Source organism: Pyrus communis, chromosome 12 (genome assembly GCF_963583255.1).
Source record: "Pyrus communis chromosome 12, drPyrComm1.1, whole genome shotgun sequence".
NCBI lineage: Eukaryota > Viridiplantae > Streptophyta > Magnoliopsida > Rosales > Rosaceae > Pyrus > Pyrus communis.
The window spans coordinates 14,776,881-14,802,633 of NC_084814.1; the positions used below are offsets into that span (position 1 = coordinate 14,776,881).

The 25,753-nt window shown below is 39.9% G+C and overlaps 2 protein-coding genes and 1 pseudogene across 2 annotated transcripts; all 3 read right to left on the reverse strand.

The window, feature by feature from the left end:
• Positions 1 to 755: 755 nt before the first annotated feature.
• LOC137710052 (RNA-binding NOB1-like protein) lies at positions 756 to 3,700 on the reverse strand (annotated as a pseudogene).
• A 6,554-nt stretch (positions 3,701 to 10,254) lies between these two features.
• LOC137711587 (actin-depolymerizing factor 7-like) lies at positions 10,255 to 12,605 on the reverse strand. Its single transcript, XM_068450839.1, has 3 exons — positions 12,489 to 12,605; positions 11,756 to 12,015; positions 10,255 to 10,895 (listed from the first exon to the last, which is right to left on the reverse strand). The coding sequence occupies exons 1-3, from the start codon at positions 12,489 to 12,491 to the stop codon at positions 10,745 to 10,747; spliced, it is 414 nt and encodes a 137-aa protein (XP_068306940.1). The 5' UTR covers positions 12,492 to 12,605; the 3' UTR covers positions 10,255 to 10,744.
• A 589-nt stretch (positions 12,606 to 13,194) lies between these two features.
• On the reverse strand, positions 13,195 to 15,775 carry LOC137711108 (uncharacterized). The gene is made up of 6 exons (XM_068450313.1): positions 15,507 to 15,775; positions 14,847 to 15,412; positions 14,335 to 14,527; positions 14,148 to 14,212; positions 13,847 to 14,057; positions 13,195 to 13,665 (listed from the first exon to the last, which is right to left on the reverse strand). Exons 1-6 carry the CDS (start codon positions 15,657 to 15,659, stop codon positions 13,297 to 13,299), a joined length of 1,557 nt encoding a protein of 518 aa, XP_068306414.1. The 5' UTR covers positions 15,660 to 15,775; the 3' UTR covers positions 13,195 to 13,296.
• Between the last annotated feature and the right edge of the window lie 9,978 nt (positions 15,776 to 25,753).

Below are 25,753 nucleotides of genomic sequence, written 5' to 3' on the forward strand. Positions count from 1 at the left end.
AGCCCTTCATTCATCTGTGGTTATGCCCTTAAGCCTGTAGCTCATTTGATTTTTTACTTCTATCGGAACTTTGAAGTAGTTCTCTGATTCAACCTGGTTTAGTCGATCCCCTTTTGTCGCGATGCCAATTTACGGTTCTTATCATGTAAATTGGTTGAATGTTGCTTCTGTTTCTTATGAAAACAGAGAATATTTTGCAACCACGTCTTTTGTAATCAAGAACGTTCAATTTTGTCCTGTTAATTGTACAATGTCTTTTCATATCAGCTATGTTGAATGTATATAAAAACCAAGCTGCTTATCTTACCGACCCCTTTCACTCATCTATTCCTCTGTCCATTCATGGTTATGTTTAATTTATTCAGGTTAAATGTGTCTTATTCATGCAGTTTAGGCTGGTGCATTCAAGTTCCGCAGCAACGCGCGGGCATATTTTCTAGTAAGATCTAAAGAGAACAAGGCAATTCCTTTTGTGCTTCCCAAATAAGCACCTACTCGGAAGAACTTCCATTTAATAAATTTTGTTGTGCTTTTAACAAAAACACTTCCAACGTGTTTATGAACACAAGTGCGGAGAAGCATTTCCATTACAAGCCTTAAAACGTCAATTGAAAATGAGAGACTGTTTGGTATCTTTCTTAGATGCAATTTTTTTGTTTCTGAAATCAATGAGTACCAAATTATTTAATTACATTCGTCATTTTCCATTTTAAAACTGTAAATTGGTTTCAAATAGTAAACCAAACAACCCCAACTTTGAAATTTGGACATTCCATTGACACATAAATAACCGGAGAAATACTAACAAAAAAATTGCTCTCGTATATTATATACAGTCGTCGACCACATAAATATCACCCCCAAATCATCCTAACGAACAATTGGAATATCAAAACTGGTCTATAAAACAATCAGTCAAAAATAAATTAAACCCGCTATTTATGCTTAGAATGCGAGTAATGGTTGTCGTTGGGATTCCTCCTTCCACTGAAAACGGCTAGAGCCTTCCTTATGGGAGGCTGCAAAGGAGACTTTTTATCGGTATGGTGGCAGAAGATGAAGTCATTGTTAGCAAACAAGTCGTCTCCCTGCAGATGCGACGTGGGATAATCAGACAGTTGATAATTGAGAAATAATAAACACGCACGGAATCAGAGAGGGTCACAACTAATGGAAACCAAAGAGTTTGAAAAGTTACCACCTTATGTGCTTTCTTCTTTGTCTTTGGATGTAGAAACTTTTGTGGGAGTTGATCTTCACGTAAAATGGGGTTCTTGGAAATGGCATCCCTTCCACCTTGAGGTAAAGGAAGCGAAAACTGCAAACAGCCATACACCAAGATGCGCACATGGGCAAGAATTCTTCAAGTGAAATGCAAAAGAGGTAAACATGAAACTACAAATGCAAACATGTGAGCCGGCACGCAAAGAGATGGATAAAGTATTGATGTATACTGAGTCCTTGAACGTAATGCCTTATGTTTCCTAATTCATTTGTTACTTGTGTGATCCCAGTACCAACAATAAGCACAAAATCGAGGAGTACCCATAAATAATAACTGGTTGGTACAACAAGAGTGAGCGAATTGCGTAAAAACCATGGGATAGTGAGTAATCTTATAAAAGAGGTGATATGTGTTTTACTTGGCAATAAACCATCAGATCTAAGCTTAAGACAGATGGTGACCAATTCCTGGTAAAAGCTGATATAGAGATACTCACGCTTGTGCCACGCAATATGATCCGAGGTCGACGGGCTGCCATAACAATGCCATTCTCACCAACGGTAACCGCTACCTTCCGCAAAGTACCACCATTTCCACACTTTGTACAGAAAATTTTCCCAATTTCAGCAGTCACAGTATTGCATGCATGGCACTTCAAAATCCACCTATCAAAGATGACACCACAGAAGCTCATGATACAGTTGTTTCATCAAGCAATATTAGACACAATAGTGAAGGAAAGAACAGATTTAAATCCAATTGAAATAACTTAATTCTCACCATTCCATATAGAGTATTTAAGGTATCTTCAATAAACATCATGGTACACGCCAATCTATAGAGTTTGTAATAATATGCAAAGGATAATTGAAAGGTAGTGTATCAAATATGTACCTATGCAGCTGTCTGATCTGCATTCCTCCAGGTGCCACCAACCGTAAACCCATCTGCAAAATAACATTCTGCATTGCAAAATCACCAGTTATACAGGCTACACTGGACTCCGACAAGGACTTAAGCGCCCAGCTCTGCTCACTATGATCATCATTCAAAGTGGATGTATCAACACTTTCATTAGTCTCACTTGAGATCTCCAAGTGCTCTAGCCCTTCATTTATCGTTTCAACTTCATCCCCTTCAACAGAAAAATTCACATTATTATCAACGGTAGCTTCTGCTTCGAAATCATTAGCCTCTACCCCATTAAGCTCCTTCCCTTCTTGAAGAGCCCTTAGTGAATCTTCTTCCAGTCTCGTTTGCTTTAGAATTGAAGACAGGCCTTCATCGCCATTCTTTATATTTGTTATCTCACCACCCTCAAAAATTCCATTTCTATTACATGCTTCTTCAGATTCTACAGGCAACGATTGATCATTGCCTCTAGCTTCCTCCTCTGCATCTTGAGCATCCTTTTCAGATAATGACTCATTAGACTTGCACCTAGCTTTTCTTCTCAAAAACCTCCTATGCGTACTTCGACTGACAGCAGGCATCCAGTCATCAGCATTATCATCCAACTGTCCTTGGGACGCATCAATCCCAGCCAAAACCATCTTCCCTTCAATGCTTATCTCTTTCTTCTTGGGAAATTTCTCCTATGTCTTCTTTCAGTACCACCAACATCCTCCTGATTTTCAGAATGAGCATCACTTTTAACTTCCACCGCAGAACCATCAACAGAATGGCTATCAGAATCGATCACATTCAAGTTTATATCCTTCAATGGAAGAATCCTCGAACTAGTGTTTGATTTCTCCTCTTCAGCATGTTCGAGAGCTTCCCACTCTGCCAAATTTGGAACATTATTGCCCCAACCAGGCAAATCCTTCTCTGGCAACCTCTTAACATTGACCGTATGCACCGGAGGGGGGCAGTCCCTAAGATGTTCAGTGCCATGTATCTGAGCCTCCAACGTATAGGTCAGAGCAGTGAGCTTGATATCCACATCCGAAAGCGTTTGTAAATCTCCGGTGGCCCTCGCAAACTTAATAACTGCTCGAAAAACACAGTACCAAATCAACCCCAATTCTAAAACACATCCTACAATCTTATAAATCCACATACCCATATCAAAATTTCAACAACAAATCCCTAAAATCATCTCACAGCAATAATTTTCTACTACAATTCCCCAAAATTAAGAAACAATGAATAATTAAAGCCTTAAGCTTTCTCACATAAAACGTGAATTTATTGACAAAGAAAAAAAAAACAATTATGTGTACCTTTGTTGAGGGATTCAGGGGAGGGTTCCATGGTTTGGACTTCAAAGGGAAGAAAGGCAAGCCGGTGGCGGGAAACGGGGTCGCGGACCTCGTCCATGACTTCCGGGATAGAGACCAGCTTGTCGGCACAGTGGCTGAGGCTCTCTCCGCCTTGAATGATGGCATTAGCGTCGACCACTGCCATGGCTATACCCTTGGAGGACTTGCAGCTCTCCACCAAGACATGGGCTGCTGCGTTTGCGTACGGGTTTCAGGGCTTTGGCTGCAGTTGCTTCTTCACTATGCTGCTCCAGCATGAGATTGGAGCTGGGTTCGGGTTTGGGTTCTGGTCGGCGGCTGGAGCTGGGGCAGTAGCGTTGTCCATGGTTGCGTGCGAAGAAACGGAGGACCAGGGATGTTTGTTAAACCCTAGAGGATTTAAGGTTGTCTCCAAGTAGCTAAATCACGAGAGATTTTTCAATGTGATCCTCTTGCACGAGGTGATACATTTTTATATAAATGATAAGATATATGTGTTAAAATGATAATAACTTAAAATTTTAATTTTTTCATCATTTACATAAAAATACGTGATGTACTACCGTGTGTTTGTTATAACTAAAAATTTCTCCTAAATAACAACTAAAACCTAAAGTAAAGAGAATATTAGAATAGCATCTCCCAATGAAAGCACACTTAGCTTTTCGGATCTTTCATTTGAGCTTTTGTTGTTAATTTTGTATTAAATAAATTAAAGAAAAGTCAAATAAATTGATTGAGAGAAATGTGAAGGAACAAATAGGAATATGAAAATCATTATTCTAACTCTTTAAGAATATAATCATTATTGCCAGTTATTCATAAGATAATGAGAAGAGAGCTTTAAATTTTGAACCTCTTTCAGTGTTTAATTTATGAAATAGTCAGTGTTTAGTTAAAAAACAATGACAGCACCAGTGTTCAATTTAAGAAATAGTCAGCGTTTAGTTTACGAAAGAGTGATAGTATTAGTATTCGATTTAAGAAATAGTCGGTGTTTAGTTTACGAAATAGTGATTGTATTAGTTTACAAAATAGTGATAGTACTATTGTTTAGTTTAAGAAATAGCCAGTGTTTAGTTTATAAAATAGTGAGAGTACTAGTATTTAGTTTAGGAAATAGTCAGTATTAGTTTACGAAATAGTGATAGTACTAGTTTACGAAATAGTTATAGTACTAGTGTTTGGGTTTAAGAAATAGTCATTGTTGAGTTTTCAAAATAGTAGTAGTACTAGTGTTCGATTTAAGAAATAATTTGTGTTTAGTTTACAAAATAGTGATAGTATTAGTGTTCTGTTTAAGAAATAATCAGTATTTAATTTATGAAATAGTGATAATACTAATGTTCGATTTAAGAAATAGTCAATATTTAGTTTACGAAATAGTGATAATATTAGTGGTCATTTAAGAAATAGTCTGTGTTTAGTTTACAAAATAGTTAGTGTTCATTTAAGAAATAGTGATAGTATTAGTGTTCATTTTAAGATATAGTCAGTGTTTATTTAAGAAATAGTGTTTAGTTTAAGAAGTAGTCAATGTTCAATTTAAGAAATAGTGATAGTATTAGTGTTAATAAAATTGAAAAATAAAAATTATCTTTATTTTTGGTCTTGCAATATTATTATTTAGTTTATTCTAAAAAAAATTATGAAACAATGGTCAAATAAACAAATAATAAAATAAAATAAAATATGTTTTGTGGAGTGAAAGTAGAGTGACATGAGAGAGTGGAGAGGTGAAAAGAGAGGAGAAAGGAGAGAGGAGAGAAAAAGTTAATGTGGATGGGTGAGGCAAAAAGAGAGAAAAAGTTAATGTGGAGAGAAAATTGATGGGAATATGTGAAAGAAGGAATAAAGAAGGAAAAAGGTTAAGAATGGTGGAGTAAGGGGAGGAGGGAGAGTGTGTGTGTTGTGACACGCGAGATTCGCGCGTCAGTTTTATGTTAAACTTTTGTCATTTTCATTAAAATTTAAAATTTTTTATATTGAAGTTTAAGCCTTTTTCATTAATTAAAGTTAGGTGTTTTTAGCCAAATTGGTCTTTGAGATTTGCATAACTGCTCATTTTGGTCTCTGAGATTTGAAATTGATAGAATTGGTCCCTGAGTTTGTTTATAATAAATTATTTTGGTTAGTCCATGAAAAATCTCCATTAAATAAGGATAAAATGACAACAGTACTCTTATTTTTGTTAAATCATTTTGAACTATTGTTTATTAAATTGAGGATATTATTGTTATTTTGATTATAACTTAACTTTTCACGGAATGACCAAAATGATTGATGGTGGACAATCTCAGAGACTAATTTTATTGATTTCAAATATCAGGGACAAAGTGAAGAGTTGTGCAAATCTCAGATATCATTTTGCCTAAAATGTCATAAAGTTATTAGATGGCTTTTGGTTTAAAAAGTTTAAACAAGCCCTTTTCATTAAAGCTCATAAGAATTATTTGGTTTTGGAAGTTATTCTTTATTTGTAAATGAGAGATTTTAACTTTATATCTTGTGAATTGTGAGTTTGATGCTAATTTACTTTTCTACTTCACCCTCATTTATTGAAGTGGTATTAGCACTATTTGGTAGGATTATAGGAGCACACATTATGTGGGTGGCTTGCTTACCCTTTTTTTCGTTGATCTAGTTATTTCATTGGTTTGTTCTCTTGGTAGTGGTGGCCTTCCCTTAAAACTAAATCCCCAACCTAAAGACTTGTTTGACACTTTTGTTGTAGTATGATCTAAACTGTTGCTGGTAAGCAGCGAGCTGGACTTGGGCGCATTTTTGACGTTCTTCTGCAAAATCAAGATCGGATTTCAAGATCCCTAGTGTTATCTAGGATTCACTTTTCTGTGTATAAGCTAGGCATGGCGGCGATTAGAACTGGGATGACCCCTTCTGTTTTATTTCCCCAGTCTCATTTCGAGAGTGGTTTGATATGCCCATATAACTCCATGCAATTCTTTTGGCCATTTACTCTAATGGTTTCTTCAAGCACTGTAGAATGGTTTTGTTGAAGTTTTTACTTGTCCATTACCTTGCGGGTAACGCCGAATGAAGGTGAACCAATTTATAACTTTAAAGTTGGTGAGTTGTAGTTTATTGTTTATGAGTATGGTATGAAGGATGCATGATCGATAAATGATGTTCTTCCATACGTAGGATTTTACCCCTATCCCAGTGATTGTGGATAAAGGTTCTACTTCAATCTACTTGGAGAAATAGTCTATGCCTACTATCAAGTATTCTTTATGGCCCTGTGCCTTCTTTAGTCGTTCGACAAGGTTGATGCCCCATTGCATAGAAATGCCATGATCCTGCTAAAGTGCTAAGTTTTTCAACATGTTGATGGTTAATAGAGGCGTACCTTTGGCATTCGTCGCAAGTTTGAGCATAGTCTACTGCATTATGTCGTATGGTGGGCTAGTAATATCCTACCATCAACACCTTTTTTGTGAGGGATCTTCCGCTTGCGTTGTTCCTGCACACACTAGAATGGGTGTCGTTCAAGATCTGCAAGCTTATCTTCAAGGTGACGCAAAACGGGTGGGGTTTGAAGTAGGAGCATTAGTACAATTTTCTACGTATGACCATGTGTCTTGAAACCTTTTGGACCAGTTTCCTTGCCAAGTGGCGGTCTTCTGGTAACTTCTCATCCTGGATGTAACCGATTAACTCATTCATCTAGTTCTTCGTGGTGTCGATAGTGGCTACTACCTTCGGCTTAGAGTGGTGGATATTCGGAATCGCGAGATACTCGAACGAGATTGTTCATCGAAATGCTTGGTCAATGATGGGCCCTATATTTGTTATGGTGTCGACGTGTCCATTCTCACTTCTAGGGATCTGTTGGATTTCGTGCTTGCTGAACCTTTCGAGCAGTAATTTGGCTTTAGTGAGGTAAAACCCCATTGTTGGATATTGAGCTGTTTAGTCACATTTGACCTAATTCATTATCAAAATGGAGTCGCAATAAATCGATAGTTCCTTTACCTATGGTTCTGCTATGATCTTTAGCCTAGTGAGCAGTGCCTCATACTCCACCTCGTTATTGTTAGCCTTGAATCCCAACTTCATGGCTTACTCTAGTATGGACCTATCTGACGTTATCAAGACCATGCTTATTCCTGCTACGTTTATGTTCCAAGACCCGTCTATGTAGAGCTTACATAGTTTAGGATTTTTAGGTGTGTCTTGCGAATCTGTAAAAGAGGGAATGTCTTGGTCTGGCAATTTGAATTTGCCATGAAGTTCATGAGTACCTAGGCTTTGATGAAGATCTTCGGATGATAAACGACTTTATGCTGCCTAAGTTCGATAGCCCACTTGGTGATGTTGGAAGATGCGTCTGGACTATGCAGGATCGTAGGGGGTGTTCTGTCATGTTGACTAGCTTGAATGATTGGAAGTATAGCTGGAACTTTGTAGCCGTGGTAGCCAGTGTTAGGATAGGTTTTTCCATCTTGGGATATCATTTTTTGGGTTTGTGAAGAGCTTTAGAAACATAATACATTGGCTTCTGGTCCCTCAAGTCTTCTTGAATCAGGGTTGCGCTGACTGCATAGTTTGATACTGCTAGGTACAAATACAAATATTCCACATCCATCAGTTTGGATGGTTGTGGAGGGTTAGATGTTATTCCTTTAGTTTTATGAAGGCTTCTTCATATTCATCCCTCTAGAGTAGGCCTTTGTTTTTCTTTATAGCGGTAAAGAAGGGTTTGCATTTGTCGGTAAACGGCTAAGTGCTGCAGCTCTTTTGGTCAGACTTTGTATTTCCTCTATTTTCCTTGGGGACTTCATATCCATGATCACCTTGATCTGATCAGAATTGACCTTTATTCTAGGTTTGGTCACTAGGTAACCCAAGAATTTTCTGGACGCCACTTCGAATGTGCATTTTTCTAGATTGAGCTTCATGTTGTATTTCTGGAATAGGTTGAAGGATTCTTGAATGTGGTCGAGATAATCCTTCCTCTCCTTGCTTTTGACGACTAGGTCGTCTACATAGACTTTCATTATTCTTTCGATCTTTTCCTTGAAGATCTGGTTGACCAACCTTTGACATATTGCCCTTGCGTTTTTAAGACCAAGGTTATGTAATAGTACGTACCTCAGTCTATGACGAAGGAAGTTGCCTCCATGTTTGGCCAGTAGATCTTTATCTGGTTGTAACTAGAATAGGGGTGCATAAAGCTCAACAATTTGTGCCCATATGTGGAGTTTACCAGCAAGTTAATCGAGGAAGAGGCTACGGACCCTTGGGGTATGCCTTGTTCAAATTAGTGAAGTCCAAACAAACTCTCCACTTTCAGTTCTTTTTTTTGTATGAGCACCATACTCGCTAACCACTCGGGGTGGTAAGCTTTGACGATGAAGTTGGCGTCGTTAAGTTTATCGATCTCAGATTCAATGATCTTGCTCCGCTTTGTGCCATGATTCTATTTTCATTGGATAACCGGTTTGGCAGTTGGGTAACAAAATAGTTGATGGTAAGATGAAGGGATTGATTTCATTTTATGAAGCTAGTTTTTTCCCAGTATGGGGTTGTGTGGGGTCAGGTAATCATGAGTGGAAAAACACCAAGTAGTTGTAAGGTTCCGCATGAATTGCAAGTTTTACCGTTTTAGGAGACCGACCATGAGTTCCGCTGAAGGTGTGGAGAGTGTAGTCATGCTTTTGCTAATGTTGTCCAATATCCCCATCCTTTCGGTAGCATCCTTAAAAAGGATGTTGACCACATACTCGTTGCCCACCAGAACACGACTGACCATAACGCTTGAAATTTAGACCTTAATGACAAGAGCGCCATCAGGGGGTGAGTGGACGTCCTCCAATCCCGATCAAAGAACATTAGGATATTGGTGTTGATTAGGAATAGTTTGTTAATAGTTGCCACCATCATGCATGCATCATTTCTTTCCTTGTGGGTCTTCATTGCAGAGCTAATTTTCCAAGGCCAAAGTAAGATGGATTAGAGTATGCCTACCTTGGAAGTTCGGGGACTTGACAACCTTCATTACAGAGCTAACTAAACAGATTAGCAATGCCACCATCATCCTGCTCCAGAGTCAATAGGCGAAGTTCATCGACTTCATTGAGATAGACTATTCTTGTTTAGCGAGATTTGAGAACCTAATCCATTAAGGAATCAACATGTTTCCTATAATCTTGGAGTCCTTGGTCTAAGGGTTGGCGTGCACCGCAAGTAATCACTCCTAAGAGGATGCAATATTTACTTCCTAGATATCCTCATGGATTCTCCCAGTTCAATATGGTTTCTACTATTCTAAAAGATTATCTCCACGACTGGTATTAATACACCTTTCTAGGGTTCGTCTCTGGTAACGCAATCTTTGCACACTTATTCTCTTACCTACTACTTGAATCTTAATATTGCTAACTTAACTGTCAAAAAGCCTTTGACCGACACAACCTTCATCCCCAGACCCTAGACTCACTCACAGTTGTGTGCGCTTTTCTAGCTAAGCATATTTGAGTATCTTCGTCACTAATGGTGGTGCGCGAATTTGGGTCCAACAACCGATATTATTGTCAACTTTAACAATTATTATCAGGAGTAGAGTTTTATAAAATGTATTGGTGATATTAGGAGTGTAATCTCTCGTTTATAAATTGTATATTATCTTGTAATAATTCCAATGTGGATGTCTACTCTCCAACAGCTTTAGGGCCTTTTCCAAGATTCAATGCTCTCAATATGTGTGTTTTTTTTGCAAAAAAGTATATATAATAGCAACACAATGCACAATGGAAAATAACATATGGATATACTTTGATTTTTGTTTGACAATATATAGAGCAAAACTACACACAATCAACCCGAGTAAAAAAAGGGGGCACAAAAACAAAGATCATCATGCTACGATCATAACAATCTTCTAAGAGCAACACTTTGACAAATGGAAGCAAAGCAAAACCCTGTTCAACCAATTCTAAAGCAGCAGCAACAACATTTCGGCATCAACTAATGCTCTTTTCTGCTGCAGCCAATTTAGTTTTTGAGAGTTCAATCCCTTTGCTTTTTTAATCCCAAAATATCATAATGTTTTTGTTTTTTGAATAAAGCTTTGAGGTTATACAGAAGAGTACATAGTACATTCACAGATTCACTTGGTTTTGGAATGGAATGTTTTTAAAAATTCAAGTTATAGATAATGGCTATAAGATGTTGGTGGCCCCCAAAGGATACAGTGAGGGAAAGAATGAAAAAGATTTGGAAGAGAGAGAGAGCAAAAGGGGGGGGGGGGGTCACTTTAGCAGGCTCGCCCTTTCACTATGTCCAAGCTCATCTCACTTGGATCTGTTGCTTGCAATTCAAATGAAATGCCGTCCAATTCTCTCTTGAATCTGTCCTTGGAACTAGCATACACCATCTTCATCCTCACCTTCGATGAATCCGGTGACCTAATCCATGCCACAAAAACACATGTACAAGTATAGTTGTTTAGTGTTCAACAAAGTGCAAAAAGAAATGAAAAAAATTACTTGAACAGATATCGCAAAATTTCCCTAGAAAAATATTCACATTAGAGTCATCGGAAAGAATATACTTGGCATTCGTTTAGTACCCAAAATTGGATTTGATAATCCACTTGTTTTTAAGATACTTTTAAGCAAGAAATGAAGAAATTTGGTCCAAGTTAAAGGTAAAAGATGAATTACTCTCGGTAAAAACTTATTCTTTTTAATCCCACAAATGTCCGCACAAAATGGTAGAATAGAAGCACCTTATAACTGATCCCCTCTAATCCCTCCCAACAAATAAAATCATTCACATCTACCTTCATTCTTACTTCAAACATACCATGAATTATATATCATTCATTCAACCAATCCAATCCAATCTTATTCACTAAATGAGCCCTTATTATTTAGCTATATAATGCACATTGGTAATTTGAAATCTAACAGTGGTTGAATGAGTCATCCTTCAAAATACAACCTATTAGTAGTTGCATACAACTTTGCGTCTATAAGAGAGATTGATAGCCATAATTGTACACAACTGGTTGTATGTATGGAAAAATTACTCTTTACAAACATGTGAGACTTGTACAAAAAATGGATAATGAACCTCACATGTTTGTTTACATTAGAGTCGGACACAAATTTCATTTGTTTTTCATAGGTGGCCTCATGCAAGTTATGCAACTAAGAAAAATAGTTAAGCATAGGCATAGCATATATGGCCATGGCATGTTTATTTTTCAAATTGATTTCCAAAAGAATATGAGGATGTGTAATGTTTGTGTGAAATTACTTACCATGCAATGAAGAAAATCTTGCTTTTCTGGCAGTTCTCTTCGGTTGTGAAATCGAAATCATAGACAGCATATCGACACTCATCAGCAGGAAAACTGGAGGTGAAATCATCATAGCTCTCATTAGGTTCCCCGAGCTTATCAACCACAATTTGTTGTTGCTCAATCTTGAACAGAATGAAGCGATAGCTCCTCTTTGCTTTTAGCTCCTTGAACCTCAGCTTGCAGTCATCGTGCACAGCCATTCCAGAAGCTGCATTGGCCTGCAGGATCCCATGTCATCATATATAAAAGTTATATCATTAGTTCCAACCTCTAGTTAATTGGTGCATTATTATGCACCTATTGATCATAAAATTATTACTCTATATAGATCTGTTTAAGAAATTTGTTTTCCCTATTTTGTTTGTATTAGTGATTTTTAAGAGCAAAGCATCACACAAAAAACGTTTTGTCGGATGTTAACATGGTGAATGTTCTCTTATTTGTTTGCACGTGTGATTCAGATTGCGAATGTGACATGTTATATGTTATCATAAACCAATCTGGATCAAAATGAAGAAACAAACAAATTGGAGGGTAGCATGAAAAATTAAGCATCATCGTTACACAGCTCAATACAAACATAATGCCTTTGGTTGACCTAATAAGAAATAAATCATCATAATTTACCCTACGATATTTATGAATCATCATAAATTGTAGAAACAAAAACAATAGAGAAGAGGATGCATACCATTTTGTCTCCAATGAGAAAGGGCTTCTGAAATGTGAAAAAAAGAGAGAGAAGGGAATTGGGGGCCTAAGAGAATGGAAGTGGGGGCAAGAAGCACAATGAGAGCCTATGGGGGCAAAAAAAGAGAAAATGGATCCTTGTTTTTGGGAGGTATGAAAGGTGGAGAAGTTGGAAATTAGGAGGCTAAGATAATGGAGGAGGAGAGAGTTTGGAGGAGAAAATTTGCTTCTTCTGCCGATTGTGTCCACAAGTCACTTTAGTCCTTCCATTCCACGTATTGTAACCTCAATTTGTTATGGCTTTTTGGGATAAATTCTATTGAATTTTCCTGTTTTAGGTCTAAAATGTTGTTTGATAATCAGGAAAGTTCTAAAGTGTTGAAATAACCTACGTGTTGGATTTAATCCGACGATTTGTAATCTTAACAACTTAGTTGACTGATCATACGATCCATTTTATTTCCAAAGACCCCTTCTTATGACTATGGTTGTTGACTTATAATTTAAAAAAAGACGTGGTAGAAATACTTGGTTTAGATAGATGCTGTAGCAGGAGGGTATGTAAGTGATGGTAGTTGAATTTTATTTGGTTTCATGGTAAGTGATAATTAAAAATTCATAATATTTCTCTTTTCAATGTTGGAACCTGTTCGAAGTTTAAATCCTACCTCCCTGTTGATGAAATTATGCGGATAGCATCCATACAATTTGAAACTACAAACTAACAGGGTACAAACTTTGTAATTAATTTATGCGCTTAGTTTACATTGAATTTTCATTGCTAAAACAAAAAGTAATTTTGTAAGAAATTACAGCTGTTGCTGCTTAGAGAGATTTTCCCAGTACTTATCTTCCCACTGTTGCACTTGTGTAATTGAATTAATATTCCTCCTGTATAACTTTGCAAGAGCTCGGGGTTCATAGGGAGGAGGCATGGTGCAAGGGTCTGTTGCTGATGGACTCTTAACCAATGATTCGGTCATAGACTTCTTCGGCGACTCATTTGCAGGACAAGCTATACTCTCCGAGCACAAATGTGTAGTGCCTTTGGGTATTCGTGGCTCAAATCTTAAGAGTTTAGCATATTCATTTAACAAATGAAACATGTAGTCATACACATAGTCCATCTTAAGCTCCTCCTGAATGAAGTCGCTTGCTGCTTTTCCAATTGCTTGTGCCTGTTCCAAAGTCCGTAAGTAACAGAAACCGTAAAGTATAAACTTCCAGAGTAATGCTAGAGGGATCACATTGTTGACGGCACCTCTATAAATGTGGCAAAAATAGCTCTGCTTGGAGTTTAAAAAGGACAATACCATAAATTACGAACAAAATGGAAAGTAAATTAGAAAGAGGAGTCACCTTTTGTTTGTGGTTGTTGCCCCAATCCACAGCAAACTTAATGGATCTACATTTGTTTTCATGCCTTATAGGCCAGTAATGGTGCACTGGTTGCAGACCTCTTGTGAAGAAATCATAGTATTTCGGTTTTATCAACAATGTTACTGAATCACAGGCTAGAATGTACTTCTCGCTCACAGACCATGCATAACCCTCAATATAGATCTTGTACCTGCATAAATCATGATAAAATGGAATGATGATTAAAGTGAAATTTAATTACCAAACAGGAGAATTTTATTTATATGTCTACAAGAAGTACCTGTGTGTGCATTGGTCTGCTACATTTGATTGCTTGAAGCCTTGTTGAGATTCAAGAATCCAATCCTGAAATTATACCTAATTAGTTTGTAGATTTATTGGCTAATTGGGTTTTCAATCAGAAGTTAATGATGTTGATAACATATGCCTTTTGTTTAAACGAAATTAGTTTTTATTTTTAATGGTACCTGGATGAATAGGCGAGCATTCCAGTCTTGTGTCCCTGAGACATTACATTTGAGTAAGTCTTCCCTCGTATCAGCAACAAAGGGGTTTCCTTTCCAGTATGCATAAGGTTCTCTGTCCATCCATTTGATCCTTTCATTGCCTTTCTTGACATCTTTCAACAAACCTTCCCATGGTTTTATGTTTATCTCATTCCTTCAAAAATTCATGCAGGCTATGAGTTATGAGAAAAAGTACTTTAAAACAAAATTGTAACATTCTCTTGCCAGATATATAATATGTACGTTGTTAGGCTGTGAATTTGTATGAATTTGGACCGACTGTTTGACATGACATTGTTCCAATAGAAGTTTCCCAACACTCAAACATAGCTAGAATAGTTACGTTGATGAATTATTAATTTAGTTTGTATTTAGTCTTAATTTGAGTGGTCCTTAGAGGTTTGGTGCCCTATCATTTTCATGCCAGAAAGTAAACAAAAAAGTTAAGCCAAATTCCAAAATTTCAAACATACCAACCCCAGAAGGACCAATCAGGGAACACAATGTCCCTTGTCCATCTATCACCACAATACCGGAACAGTGGCGGTACCCGAGTCGAGTTCAGTCCCTGGTAGTCCCTTGATCGGATGACCGGCTGGTCATCACAGTCAAACATGAACTCCAAGTCAGGTAGTCTGCCAGGATACCTCCTAAGAAGCTGCAAAATGCCCCATATGGTAAAAACATCCCTTGTTTGTATGGACTGCTTGTACTTCTCAACATAAACCTTGCCCTTCACAATCACGAGCCTAAAATGTGCTGTCTTCTTTGCGTTCTCCACCATGTCCCTTGTGATTCCTGTGCGTTTCCATGGCATGAGATCCTGGTGGATGAACCGGAAATAGTCCGGGCACAAAGGGTTTGGCGACGGGTCAAGTTCATCAGTATTGCCAAAGGTTGTAGGGTAGTTTGCTGGGCAGGTCTGAGTTTGGTTGCCGATGGAACAGTTGAGTGGGAATTCAACTGGTTTAGGGGTTTTTTTAAACTCATTGGAGACTACTATGGTTTGGTTTGTAGAACTTCCAATCTGAAAATTGGACTGTATCATACAAAAACATGAAAATTATATGTCAAAACATGCATAGGCGGTTTAGGTAAAATTACTAAAACTATATCAAGTGAGTAAGGCTTACGGTTTGAACCCAAAAGGAAGATAGAATGGCCGAAGCAACAATGAATAGCCCCACGAAGAGAATAGTATTGGTTGCAACAGCAGCTGGTGCAGATCCCTTTAAACTTGTTCCCTGAAACTTGAAAGGTCTGGCAAAACGATATCCGCGCAACATTGGAACTAATAATAATTTTGTTTAGCTATAGGTGACTTTGGAGTTCTGAAGTCTAGAGCTTTGGTACTGCTTTGGATTTTTTTATTTTTTTTCCTTCCAGTTGTGTACAGCACCAGAAAGCCCTCTCGCGTAATAATTCAATGGTGGTGATTTATATATGGTGCTTCATCAACTGGTAATTGTGTAGATTAATTTCAAGTTGACGGGAAAAGTTTATTAAAAAATAATAGAAAATTATGAAATGATGGAAGAATAAAGTAGAAAAGTAAGTAGTAATCCGTCGGTGATAGGATTTTCTCCGGATTTTTTATGTGAGATCCTACGGATCTTCACATCTTTCATTGTATATGGTTAATTTTTGTTAAGTATTATTTGTATTTAATTTTAAATAAAAAATTAAAATAATTTCTGACAACACGATATAAAATAAACAGAAATGTTGTGAACAAAGAGAATTCGGATGACATCTAAATCCGTGTTGGGGTGGAGCCAAAACGCATTTATGGAGTTATTACGTGGTTGGCACGTTGCCTCGCACTCTAATCAAAACCAGTAAAATACACAAATTAAGACTTTTAGGAATACAAGGATATAGTAAAATATATATGAAGGCTTAAGAATTCAAGGATCTTTAATTGCATGTTTCCACCATATGTGTATTGTTTATGTTTAAGAGCTGCAAGTAATTGTGGCACTATAGTTGCGTTGTAAAAGTCTTTGTAAATTAGAGTTTGTCAAAAAATATGACATCTGTGTTTTTTTTTTTTAAATTCAAAAACTTCTTATTAATCCCAAAACATGGCAAGAAATGTAGGAGCCTGAACAGTAAAGGCCAAAGGGCAATACAAATAACAAAGCGGACAGCTCCAAGCTGCGAGCACAGGAACAGTTTAAACAGAAGGGGGACCAACAATAATTAGAAGGCTCAAAACAAGATAAGCAAATGACATAAAGATCAAAATGTTGCTTTCAATATTATCTGTCTTCGTAGGAAAAAGGTGTAAAGGAAGAGACCGACCATGTGAAGGAGCAAGAATAACACGACGACTATTGGAGGTCAGAGTAAGATTATTTAACTTCTTTTTACGGATTAAATTATATTAACGAATACGTTTTAATACGAACACATTTTAACCGTTAGATTGATGAGGTCGATCTCGATTAACATTTTCAATAGAGTACAGAGTTTAGATTTGTGGGTTACCGTTGAATTTGTTCGTATTGATCAATACAAACTATTTGCTTGAAGGATTTTGTGAGCAAAGGATCCAACACTAGCAACGACTCTAACTGGGCCAGAATTATGTTTCATATAGTAATGATGCTTACATGAAAATTGATGTTCAACTTTCATTTTTTTTTTTTGCTTTATGACAAAATCGCGTATAGAATTCTTTGGCTTGGTCCCTCCATGGATGTGGAGATAGTTTGATTCGATGAGCCTCCAGATGCAATCGTTGATCTCCTGCAAGAAGATAGCCGTACATATTGGTAATGTAAGTGCATGACACATTTTTTCTTCTTCCACCGCGAGGTGCTCTAGTTGTTGAAATGAATTTCAAACCTGTATTTCACATTGCTCGTCCTGGATTCGATTTTTAGGACTGGTGAATCACAAGATATGGTGACCAGGAGATGCTGAAGTGTCTCTATGAGTCTTCTCAACCTTTGAAATGGTGGACTGTAATGGCTTGGCCACCAGCTGGTCCCTTTTAAATATATAAAAATAAGATCTCTAGCAAGATTTTTTATGAGACCCATTCAAAATCACCATATTTGTACAGAAGATTTGAAGCTTCTTCTTACACACATTCATTTTCCTCATCAATAAGTGTCATACTACTTAAAAAAAATAGAGAAGTTTAAATATTCCAGATTAACCATGATTTCAACAATTTTTGTCGTGCAGTTGACCGTGATTTCAATTTCATTAGTCTCCCAGGATTCTTCCGAAGCCCTAGTGAGTTCTATATGGGTGTAAGGGTTCGTTTGTTTGGCCTCACTAAATTTTACTGGACTAAACTGACTTAGCCAAGATTACTAGTCCATGTTTGGTGCGAGTAAGGATTAAGTTTAATTAGACTAAGTGTGACTTGTGTGGATTAACAGCTTCACTAAGTGACACACCCCGACCGAGATCAGGGGGTGCTGGCTGTCACACGAAGGTGACGTAGCCATGTGCGCGTGCGGAAGCTAAAATAAAAGTACGAATAATTAAAAACTAGCATACAAAGTACTAAATAAGTGCTAGCGTAAGTGAAACGCTAAGTTCAGAGCAAGACTACAGCAGTCCAAAGGAAAAGATACGACATAAATACACCCGAAGGTGACCCTACAATGGTGAGTGTCTGTCAGAAATGCCGGGACGCCCTCTGGGAAAAACCACCGAACCTGCTAGACCACTAGAACCTGGAGGGGCGCAAAAACAAAAGCGTGAGTGGGCAAAAACAAAGCTCTTTGAAAACTCTTTAGCAAAATACATTCTAACCCCTCGCCGTAAAACCTGTATACTTCCCAGAAATTGAACATATATACGTATGTATAGATATGTTAATCATGCTCCAAAATATGTCATTCATGCTTGAGAATATGCCACAACGAAATCTCATAATAAATGTAAATGCTCAAGCATAACTCATCTCAATAACATATAATCTGGCAGCCGGGAGTCACCTAATGTGACCTGTACGGCTGCATATAGAGCTCCATCTAAAATTCAATAACTGAATCTGCACACGAGTCGGAACCACCTAATGTGGTCTGTACGATAGGACTGGGTGTAATATATACGCTCTAGTGCTACGATCACGTGAAGACTGTGCGAATAATCGCGGGTCACCTACGAGTCGGAACCACCTAATGTGGTCTGTACGACAAGACTGTGCACCTAACTTGGATCCAAGCTGAGCGTGTGGTGCGGGTGAACATCACGTGAAGGACTCTGCCCCTCTCTGGGCGGGAGCACTAACACCGGGGGTGCAGATTATGAGCTCTCTAAGCATCTCAAGCTACTACTGAAATACAAACATGAATACCACTTACCTGGCACTTACCTGTGCGTCCACAGCACCAAATACACATATATAAATGTATGCCGCTACTAATGCATGTGATGATGCATAAGCGATAATAATAAAGTACATGGCATAAATCAATTAACCCTTTTTAATCTCTTTCTGGGAATATAATTGTATATAGGTATATACGGAAAACAAAAGCCCACTCACTGATAAGTGGAAGGGTCGTAGCCCCCCTGCCTCGAGTGATCACGCTCGTCCTCGGGACACGAATCACCTATAAGCGAAATAGCTACGAAAACGTTAATTTAAAAGCACATAACCAACTTCTCGTAATAACTTCTCATACATTGCTCAAAATGGACAATTGAATATACCAACGTGCTCTACACAACCTTATGATCACAACCATATTTTTAGAATATTTTTCCTCCGCCGTACGCGCCCCCACGCGCCGGCCAAGGCACGGCCCTACACGCCCCCCACGCGCGGCCACGTGCCATGCACACTGACGGCGTCAACTGACGCCGTCAGGAATATTCCGTTGAACTAACGGAATATTCCGTTAAACCTAACCAGATGCCGTTAACGGCGTCAGGAATATTCCGTCAACTTTGACGGAATATTCCGTCTCCTTCTCCAATCAGTCCTCGACGCCGGCGCCGTCGCCGTCGCCGTTGCCGGAAAACCTACAAAACACGATTTCTCGCTCGTTTTTCCACCTTTTTCCACATTTCTTGCACCAAAATCAACCCTAGAGCTAGTAGAACATGTCCCAACAAGTTTTAAGGCCTAAAATTACGAGATTATACCTGTCCAAATCTCCAAAACTCGGCCAACTCCACATCCAATGATCCTGACGTCCAAATTCACCCAACGAGCTACTCCCAAGCTCCTGGGAACCTCACAAACACAACTATAAGCTTCAAATGTCCAAAAACTCACTAAATTAATCTTGCATGAACAGTAACTAAAACGGACATGGCGATATCGACGTGAAAACGTCGAAGTTCTTACCTGAAAATGGCACCACTGGACTCCTCTCAGCCTCACCAGCACAACTACACCCTTGGTTTCCTCGATTTGCTATGGTTTGAGTATGTTTGTGTGTGGTCCGTACGTTGAAGAGAAGAAGAAGAAGAAATGGAGGATTCGGGGAGAGAGAGAGAGAGACAGGAAAGAGACAGAGAAGAGGCAAAGAGGGAGGGAATCACGGGAGAGGGAGAGTGATGTGTGAGTGTGTGTGTGGTCCTACAACACCACACTACACAACACTAATGTGATAAAAACGAACTAGGGCAAAATCGTAATTTCACATGTACATTTCGATATTTCCGAGACGGGATGTCACAACCTACCCACCTTAATAGAATTTCGTCCCGAAATTCAAAACAACCACATAAAACCCCTAATGATCGAAGAACAATCTAGGATACAAATCCCTCATTCGATCTTCTGTCTCCTATGTAGCTTCCTCAACTGAATGATTCCTCCACAAGACTTTCACCAAATTCACCGTCTTGTTCCTCAGAACCTTCTCTTTCCAATCTAAGATCGTTAACGGTTCCTCGTCATACGTCAAATCTGGATTAATCTCCAATGGTTGAGGAGGTATCACATGCAACGGATCAGCAACATAATGTCGGAGCATAGACACGTGAAAAACGTTATGCACTTTAGCCAACTCCGGAGGCAACTCCAATCTGTAAGCTACCTCACCAACTCGTTCTGTGACCATGTATGGTCCGATGTACCTGGGACTCAACTTCCCTTTCTTTCCAAACCGCACAACACCTCTCCACGGTGAAAGCTTTAGAAATACCCAATCTCCGACCTCATACACTCTGTCCGTAGCATGCCGATCTGCTAAACTTTTCTGCCTGTCCTGAGCTGCTTTCAGGTTAGACCTAATTACCTGAACATTCCGGGTAGTATCCTCGACAATCTCCGGACCCACTAAAACTCTTTCTCCAACCTCTAACCAACATAACGGAGTGCGACAAGATCTACCATACAAGGCCTCAAATGGCGCCATGCCAATGCTCGAATGGAAACTGTTGTTGTAAGCAAATTCCATCAAATCTAACCGCTGGTGCCAAGCATCGGTAAACTGCAACACCGAAGCTCGTAGCATATCTTCCAAGGTCTGAATAGTTCTCTCTGACTGTCCGTCTGTCTGTGGATGATATGCCGTACTGTAAAGTAGTCTCGTACCCAAAGCTTCCTGAAAAGCTACCCAAAACTTCGATGTAAATCGTGGGTCACGATCCGAGACAATACTCACAGGGACACCATGATACTTCACAACTTTCGAGATAAACAACTCCGCTAACCGGTTCAAAGAATACTTCTCTCTCACTGGAATAAAATGTGCCGACTTAGTGAGCCGATCAACAATCACCCAGATGCCGTCAAAGCCATTATGTGTACGTGGGAGCTTGTACACAAAATCTATAGTGATATTTTCCCATTTCCACTCTGGAACGGGAAGCGGCTGTAACAACCCAAACGGCTTCTTCCTTTCTGCTTTAACCTGCTGACAAACAGCACACCTGCTCACATATTCAGCTATCTCCCTTTTTATTCCCGGCCAATAGTAAAATGGTCGAATGGTATGATACATTTTTGTCGCTCCTGGGTGCATGGCGTAAGTCGAGACATGTGCTTCATCGAGAATTTCTTTCTTCAACTCCACATTATTAGGCACGAACATTCTACCCTCTAGCATCAACATGCCATCAGAATCACGCACTCTGAGATCTCGCCTCTTTCCTTGATCTCGAGCTCGAATTAGTTCTTGAATCTGCTCATCAGCTACTTGAGCTTCAAGCACCCGATCAACCAAGATTGGCCTAACTTGAAAATTAGCAAGTAACGCCACTTCTCGATCTTCTGCTTCTAACCTTACTCCCGTAGCACGCAAGTCCACCAAAAGAGGAATACGACTAGCGTACAACGCATTAATACGGCCATGTGACTTCCTGCTAAGTGCGTCAGCCACTACGTTCGCACGACCAAGGTGATAATCAATCGTGCAATCGTAATCGCTGAGCAACTCCAACCACCTCCGTTGACGAAGATTAAGTTCCTTCTGAGTAAAGAGATATTGAAGACTTTTGTGATCTGTGAAGATCCTACACTTCTCCCCGTAAAGATAGTGTCTCCACAACTTCAACGCAAAGATGATAGCAGCCAACTCCAAATCATGTGTAGGGTAATTCATCTCATGGGGTTTCAACTGCCGCGAAGCATAAGCAATCACCCTACCATGCTGCATCAATACACATCCCAGACCATTCAAGGAAGCATCGCTATAAACCTCGAAATCACCACTATCGTCCGGGAGTGTCAAAACAGGTGCATTAGTAAGACAATGCTTCAACTGCTGGAAACTCTGCTCACACTTATCATTCCACTCAAACTTAACGTCTTTCCTTGTTAACCTCGTCAGTGGCAAGGCAATTACCGAAAAATCCTTAACGAATCTCCGATAATATCCCGCCAAACCAATGAAACTTCTCACCTCAGTGACGGTTCGTGGTTGCTCCCAACTTTCCACAGCTGCAACCTTCTGAGGGTCTACCAAAATACCTTGAGCATAAATGATGTGCCCCAAAAACGCAACTTGATCTAACCAGAACTGGCACTTGCTAAACTTAGCATACAATTGATGTTCCCTTAACCTCTTCAACACCAAGGTAAGATGTCGAACATGCTCCGCTTTGGACTTAGAATACACTAGAATATCGTCAATGAAGACAATAACAAATCTATCCAAGTAAGGCTGAAATACCCGGTTCATTAAATCCATAAAAGCTGCTGGTGCATTCGTCAACCCAAACGGCATAACCAGAAACTCGTAATGACCATAACGAGTCCTGAACGCCGTCTTAGGAACATCATCCTTACTAATCTTCAGCTGATACTACCCAGACCTCAAGTCTATCTTAGAGAATACACAAGCACCTCTCAGCTGATCAAACAAATCATCGATACGAGGCAATGGATAACGGTTTTTAATCGTCACCCGATTCAATTGCCTGTAGTCAATACACAGCCTCAAAGTTCCGTCTTTCTTCCTCACAAACAAGATTGGAGCGCCCCAAGGCGAAGTACTAGGCTGAATGAACCCTTTATCCACTAATTCCTGTAACTGAACTTTCAATTCCCTTAACTCAGCGGGAGCCATACGATAAGGAGTTAATGAAATAGGATTAGTACCTGGAAGTAACTCAATAGTGAAATCCACTTCTCGATCTGGGGGTAAACCAGGTAAATCCTCAGGAAAAACATCAGGGAAGTGTCTGACCACTCTCACATCCTCAATTCTGCTAGGAACGGTCTCATCTAACACCACATGAGCTAGATACCCCTGACAACCTTTAGACAACAACTTCTTCGCTCGCAAGGTCGAAATAACACCGTGTCTCACCCCACTCTGCTCACCCACAAAAGTAACCTCAGGTAGTCCAAGACGGTGAAACGTAACTACTTTCCCGTAACAATCAATGTTGGCACGATAGAAATGCAACCAATCCGTGCCCAAAATCACATCAAAGTCAACAATATCTAACGGGATAAGATCAGCTGGCATAACAATACCCTCTATTATCACTGGACATCCTGGGTACATACAATCTACAACACATCTCTCCCCTCTAGGCATAGCGAACTCTAAATCGTACCCTAGAGGTGTGGGGCGAGGTTGCGTCACTTGAGCAAATGTATGAGAAATAACGGAATGTATAGCTCCACAATCAATTAAGACTCTAGCAAAATAACCAAGAATGTTTAACGTACCCATAATTAGATCCGGGTTGTTCTGAGCATCCTGCAGGGAAATATTGTGAATACGCCCCTGGCCCTGCTGTCGTCCACCACGACCTCTGCTCGCTTGAACACCGCGACCTTGAGCTCCACGCCCCTGACTGGGCTGACCCAACTGCCTCGAAGACCCTGCACTACTAGTGGCAATCTCACTCTGCTGATATTGTCCTCCCTGGTACCACTGAGAACCACCTACTGGAGCTGGAGGATATGGCATGTAACTGCCAGGATACGGGGGATAACCACCTTGTGAATACGGTTCCTGGGGGTACTGATACTGTCCTGGAGCATAGGGAACAACATCACCCTGTTAGTGGTAGGCACCACCTCTACTTGCCTGACCATAATTACTCGGACCCTGGATTTGCAGAATCGGTGCAGGTGGTGGCATAAAGGTCTGCTGCGGCTTCTGCTGCTGACCTTGGGGACAATTCACAGCTCTATGTCCCATCTGCCCACATGTATAACAACCACCTCCGCCACGCCTGCACTCGCCGAAATGTCGGTTATTACACCTACGGCAAACTGGGGGTCGGTTCCGGCCACCATCACCTTGTCTCTGGCCTCGAGCACCTCCATAAAACCTACCTCCTCGTCCTTGTCCAGAGGCACTGAAACCACCACTAGACGAACTCGAACTAGTACCACCCCTCTTGAAGTTCTGAGTCTGGCGAGGCCCAAGTGACGTTTGACCTTTTCCTTTGTCATCTTTCTTCTGATTGCCGTTTTTCTCTTCATCACTGTCACTCGACATATTCTCAGAGTCCTCAATCCTCAATAGTATCTCATAGAACTCCTGGTAGGACTCACAGTGAGTAGTAGTCGCCATAGAACGCCATCTCTTCCTAGTGCCTAAGCGGAAACGACGAAGCATCTCCGCCGGATTACTTGCGACGTCTGGATGGTAACGAGACAGATCAGTGAACTTACGATAATACTCGTTAGCCGTCAACTTCCGCTGTTTCAACTCGGTGAATTCCTGTTTCTTACGATCAATATACTCAGGGGGTACAAACCTCCTCTTAAACACATCCTTGAAAACATTCCAATCAGTCCTCTGAGCTGGAGTCAACCTACGAAGTTCCTGCTCCCACCAGGCTGCAGACTCCATCTCCAGAAACCATGAGGTTGTCTCGACCCACCTCTCCATAGGAAGGTTCCCCTGATTACGCAACACACGGAAAGTCTTCTCAATGTGTTCCAACCATCGCTCCGCGCCTTCATGACCCTCACTACCATTGAACTTATCCAACTTCAGATTATACATAGTCTCCAGAGGAGTCCTCTAGGGAGGGCGCATAGCTGTCTGAAGGGCTGTAGCAATAACTTCCCCCAACTGAGCAAAATCGGGGAAGCTAAACTCAGAAGAACGATGTGGTTCCCGATGAGGAGGCATAATTCTGACAGAAGACACCAACTATTAGAATACTCACAAAGACACAGGACTGCCAAACCTAGGCTCTGATACCAAACTGACACACCCCGACCGAGATCAGGGGGTGCTGGCCGTTACATGAAGGTGACGTAGCCATGTGCGCGTGCGGAAGCTAAAATAAAAGTACGAATAATTAAAAACTAGCATACAAAGTACTAAATAAGTGCTAGCGTAAGTGAAACGCTAAGTTCAGAGCAAGACTACAGCAGTCCAAAGGAAAAGATACGACATAAATACACCCGAAGGTGACCCTACAATGGTGAGTGTCTGTCAGAAATGCCGGGACGCCCTCTGGGAAAAACCACCGAACCTGCTAGACCACTAGAACCTGGAGGGGCGCAAAAAAAAAAGCGTGAGTGGGCAAAAACAAAGCTCTTTGAAAACTCTTTAGCAAAATATATTCTAACCCATCGCCGTAAAACCTGTATACTTCCCAGAAATTGAACATATATACGTATGTATAGATATGTTAATCATGCTCCAAAATATGCCATTCATGCTTGAGAATATGCCACAACGAAATCTCATAATAAATGTAAATGCTCAAGCATAACTCATCTCAATAACATATAATCTGGCAGCCGGGAGTCACCTAACGTGACCTGTACGGCTGCATATAGAGCTCCATCTCAAATTCAATAACTGAATCTGCACACGAGTCGGAACCACCTAATGTGGTCTGTACGACAGGACTGGGTGTAATATATACGCTCTAGTGCTACGATCACGTGAAGACTGTGCGAATAATCGCGGGTCACCTACGAGTCGAAACCACCTAATGTGGTCTGTACGACAAGACTGTGCACCGAACTTGG

Bases quoted from the DNA above. Each gene is read 5' to 3' on its own strand.
- LOC137711587 (XM_068450839.1), bottom strand. The intron at 10,896-11,755 runs GTAAGTAATTTC...GGCATGGATTAG, and splicing joins AAGATTTTCTTCATTGCATG to GTCACCGGATTCATCGAAGG.
- LOC137711108 (XM_068450313.1), bottom strand. From the start codon at position 15,659: ATGTTGCGCGGATATCGTTTTGCCAGACCTTTCAAGTTTCAGGGAACA. The intron at 14,528-14,846 runs GTATGTTTGAAA...GAATTTTTGAAG, and splicing joins GATTGGTCCTTCTGGGGTTG to GAATGAGATAAACATAAAAC. The intron at 14,213-14,334 runs GTACCATTAAAA...GTATAATTTCAG, and splicing joins ATGCTCGCCTATTCATCCAG to GATTGGATTCTTGAATCTCA.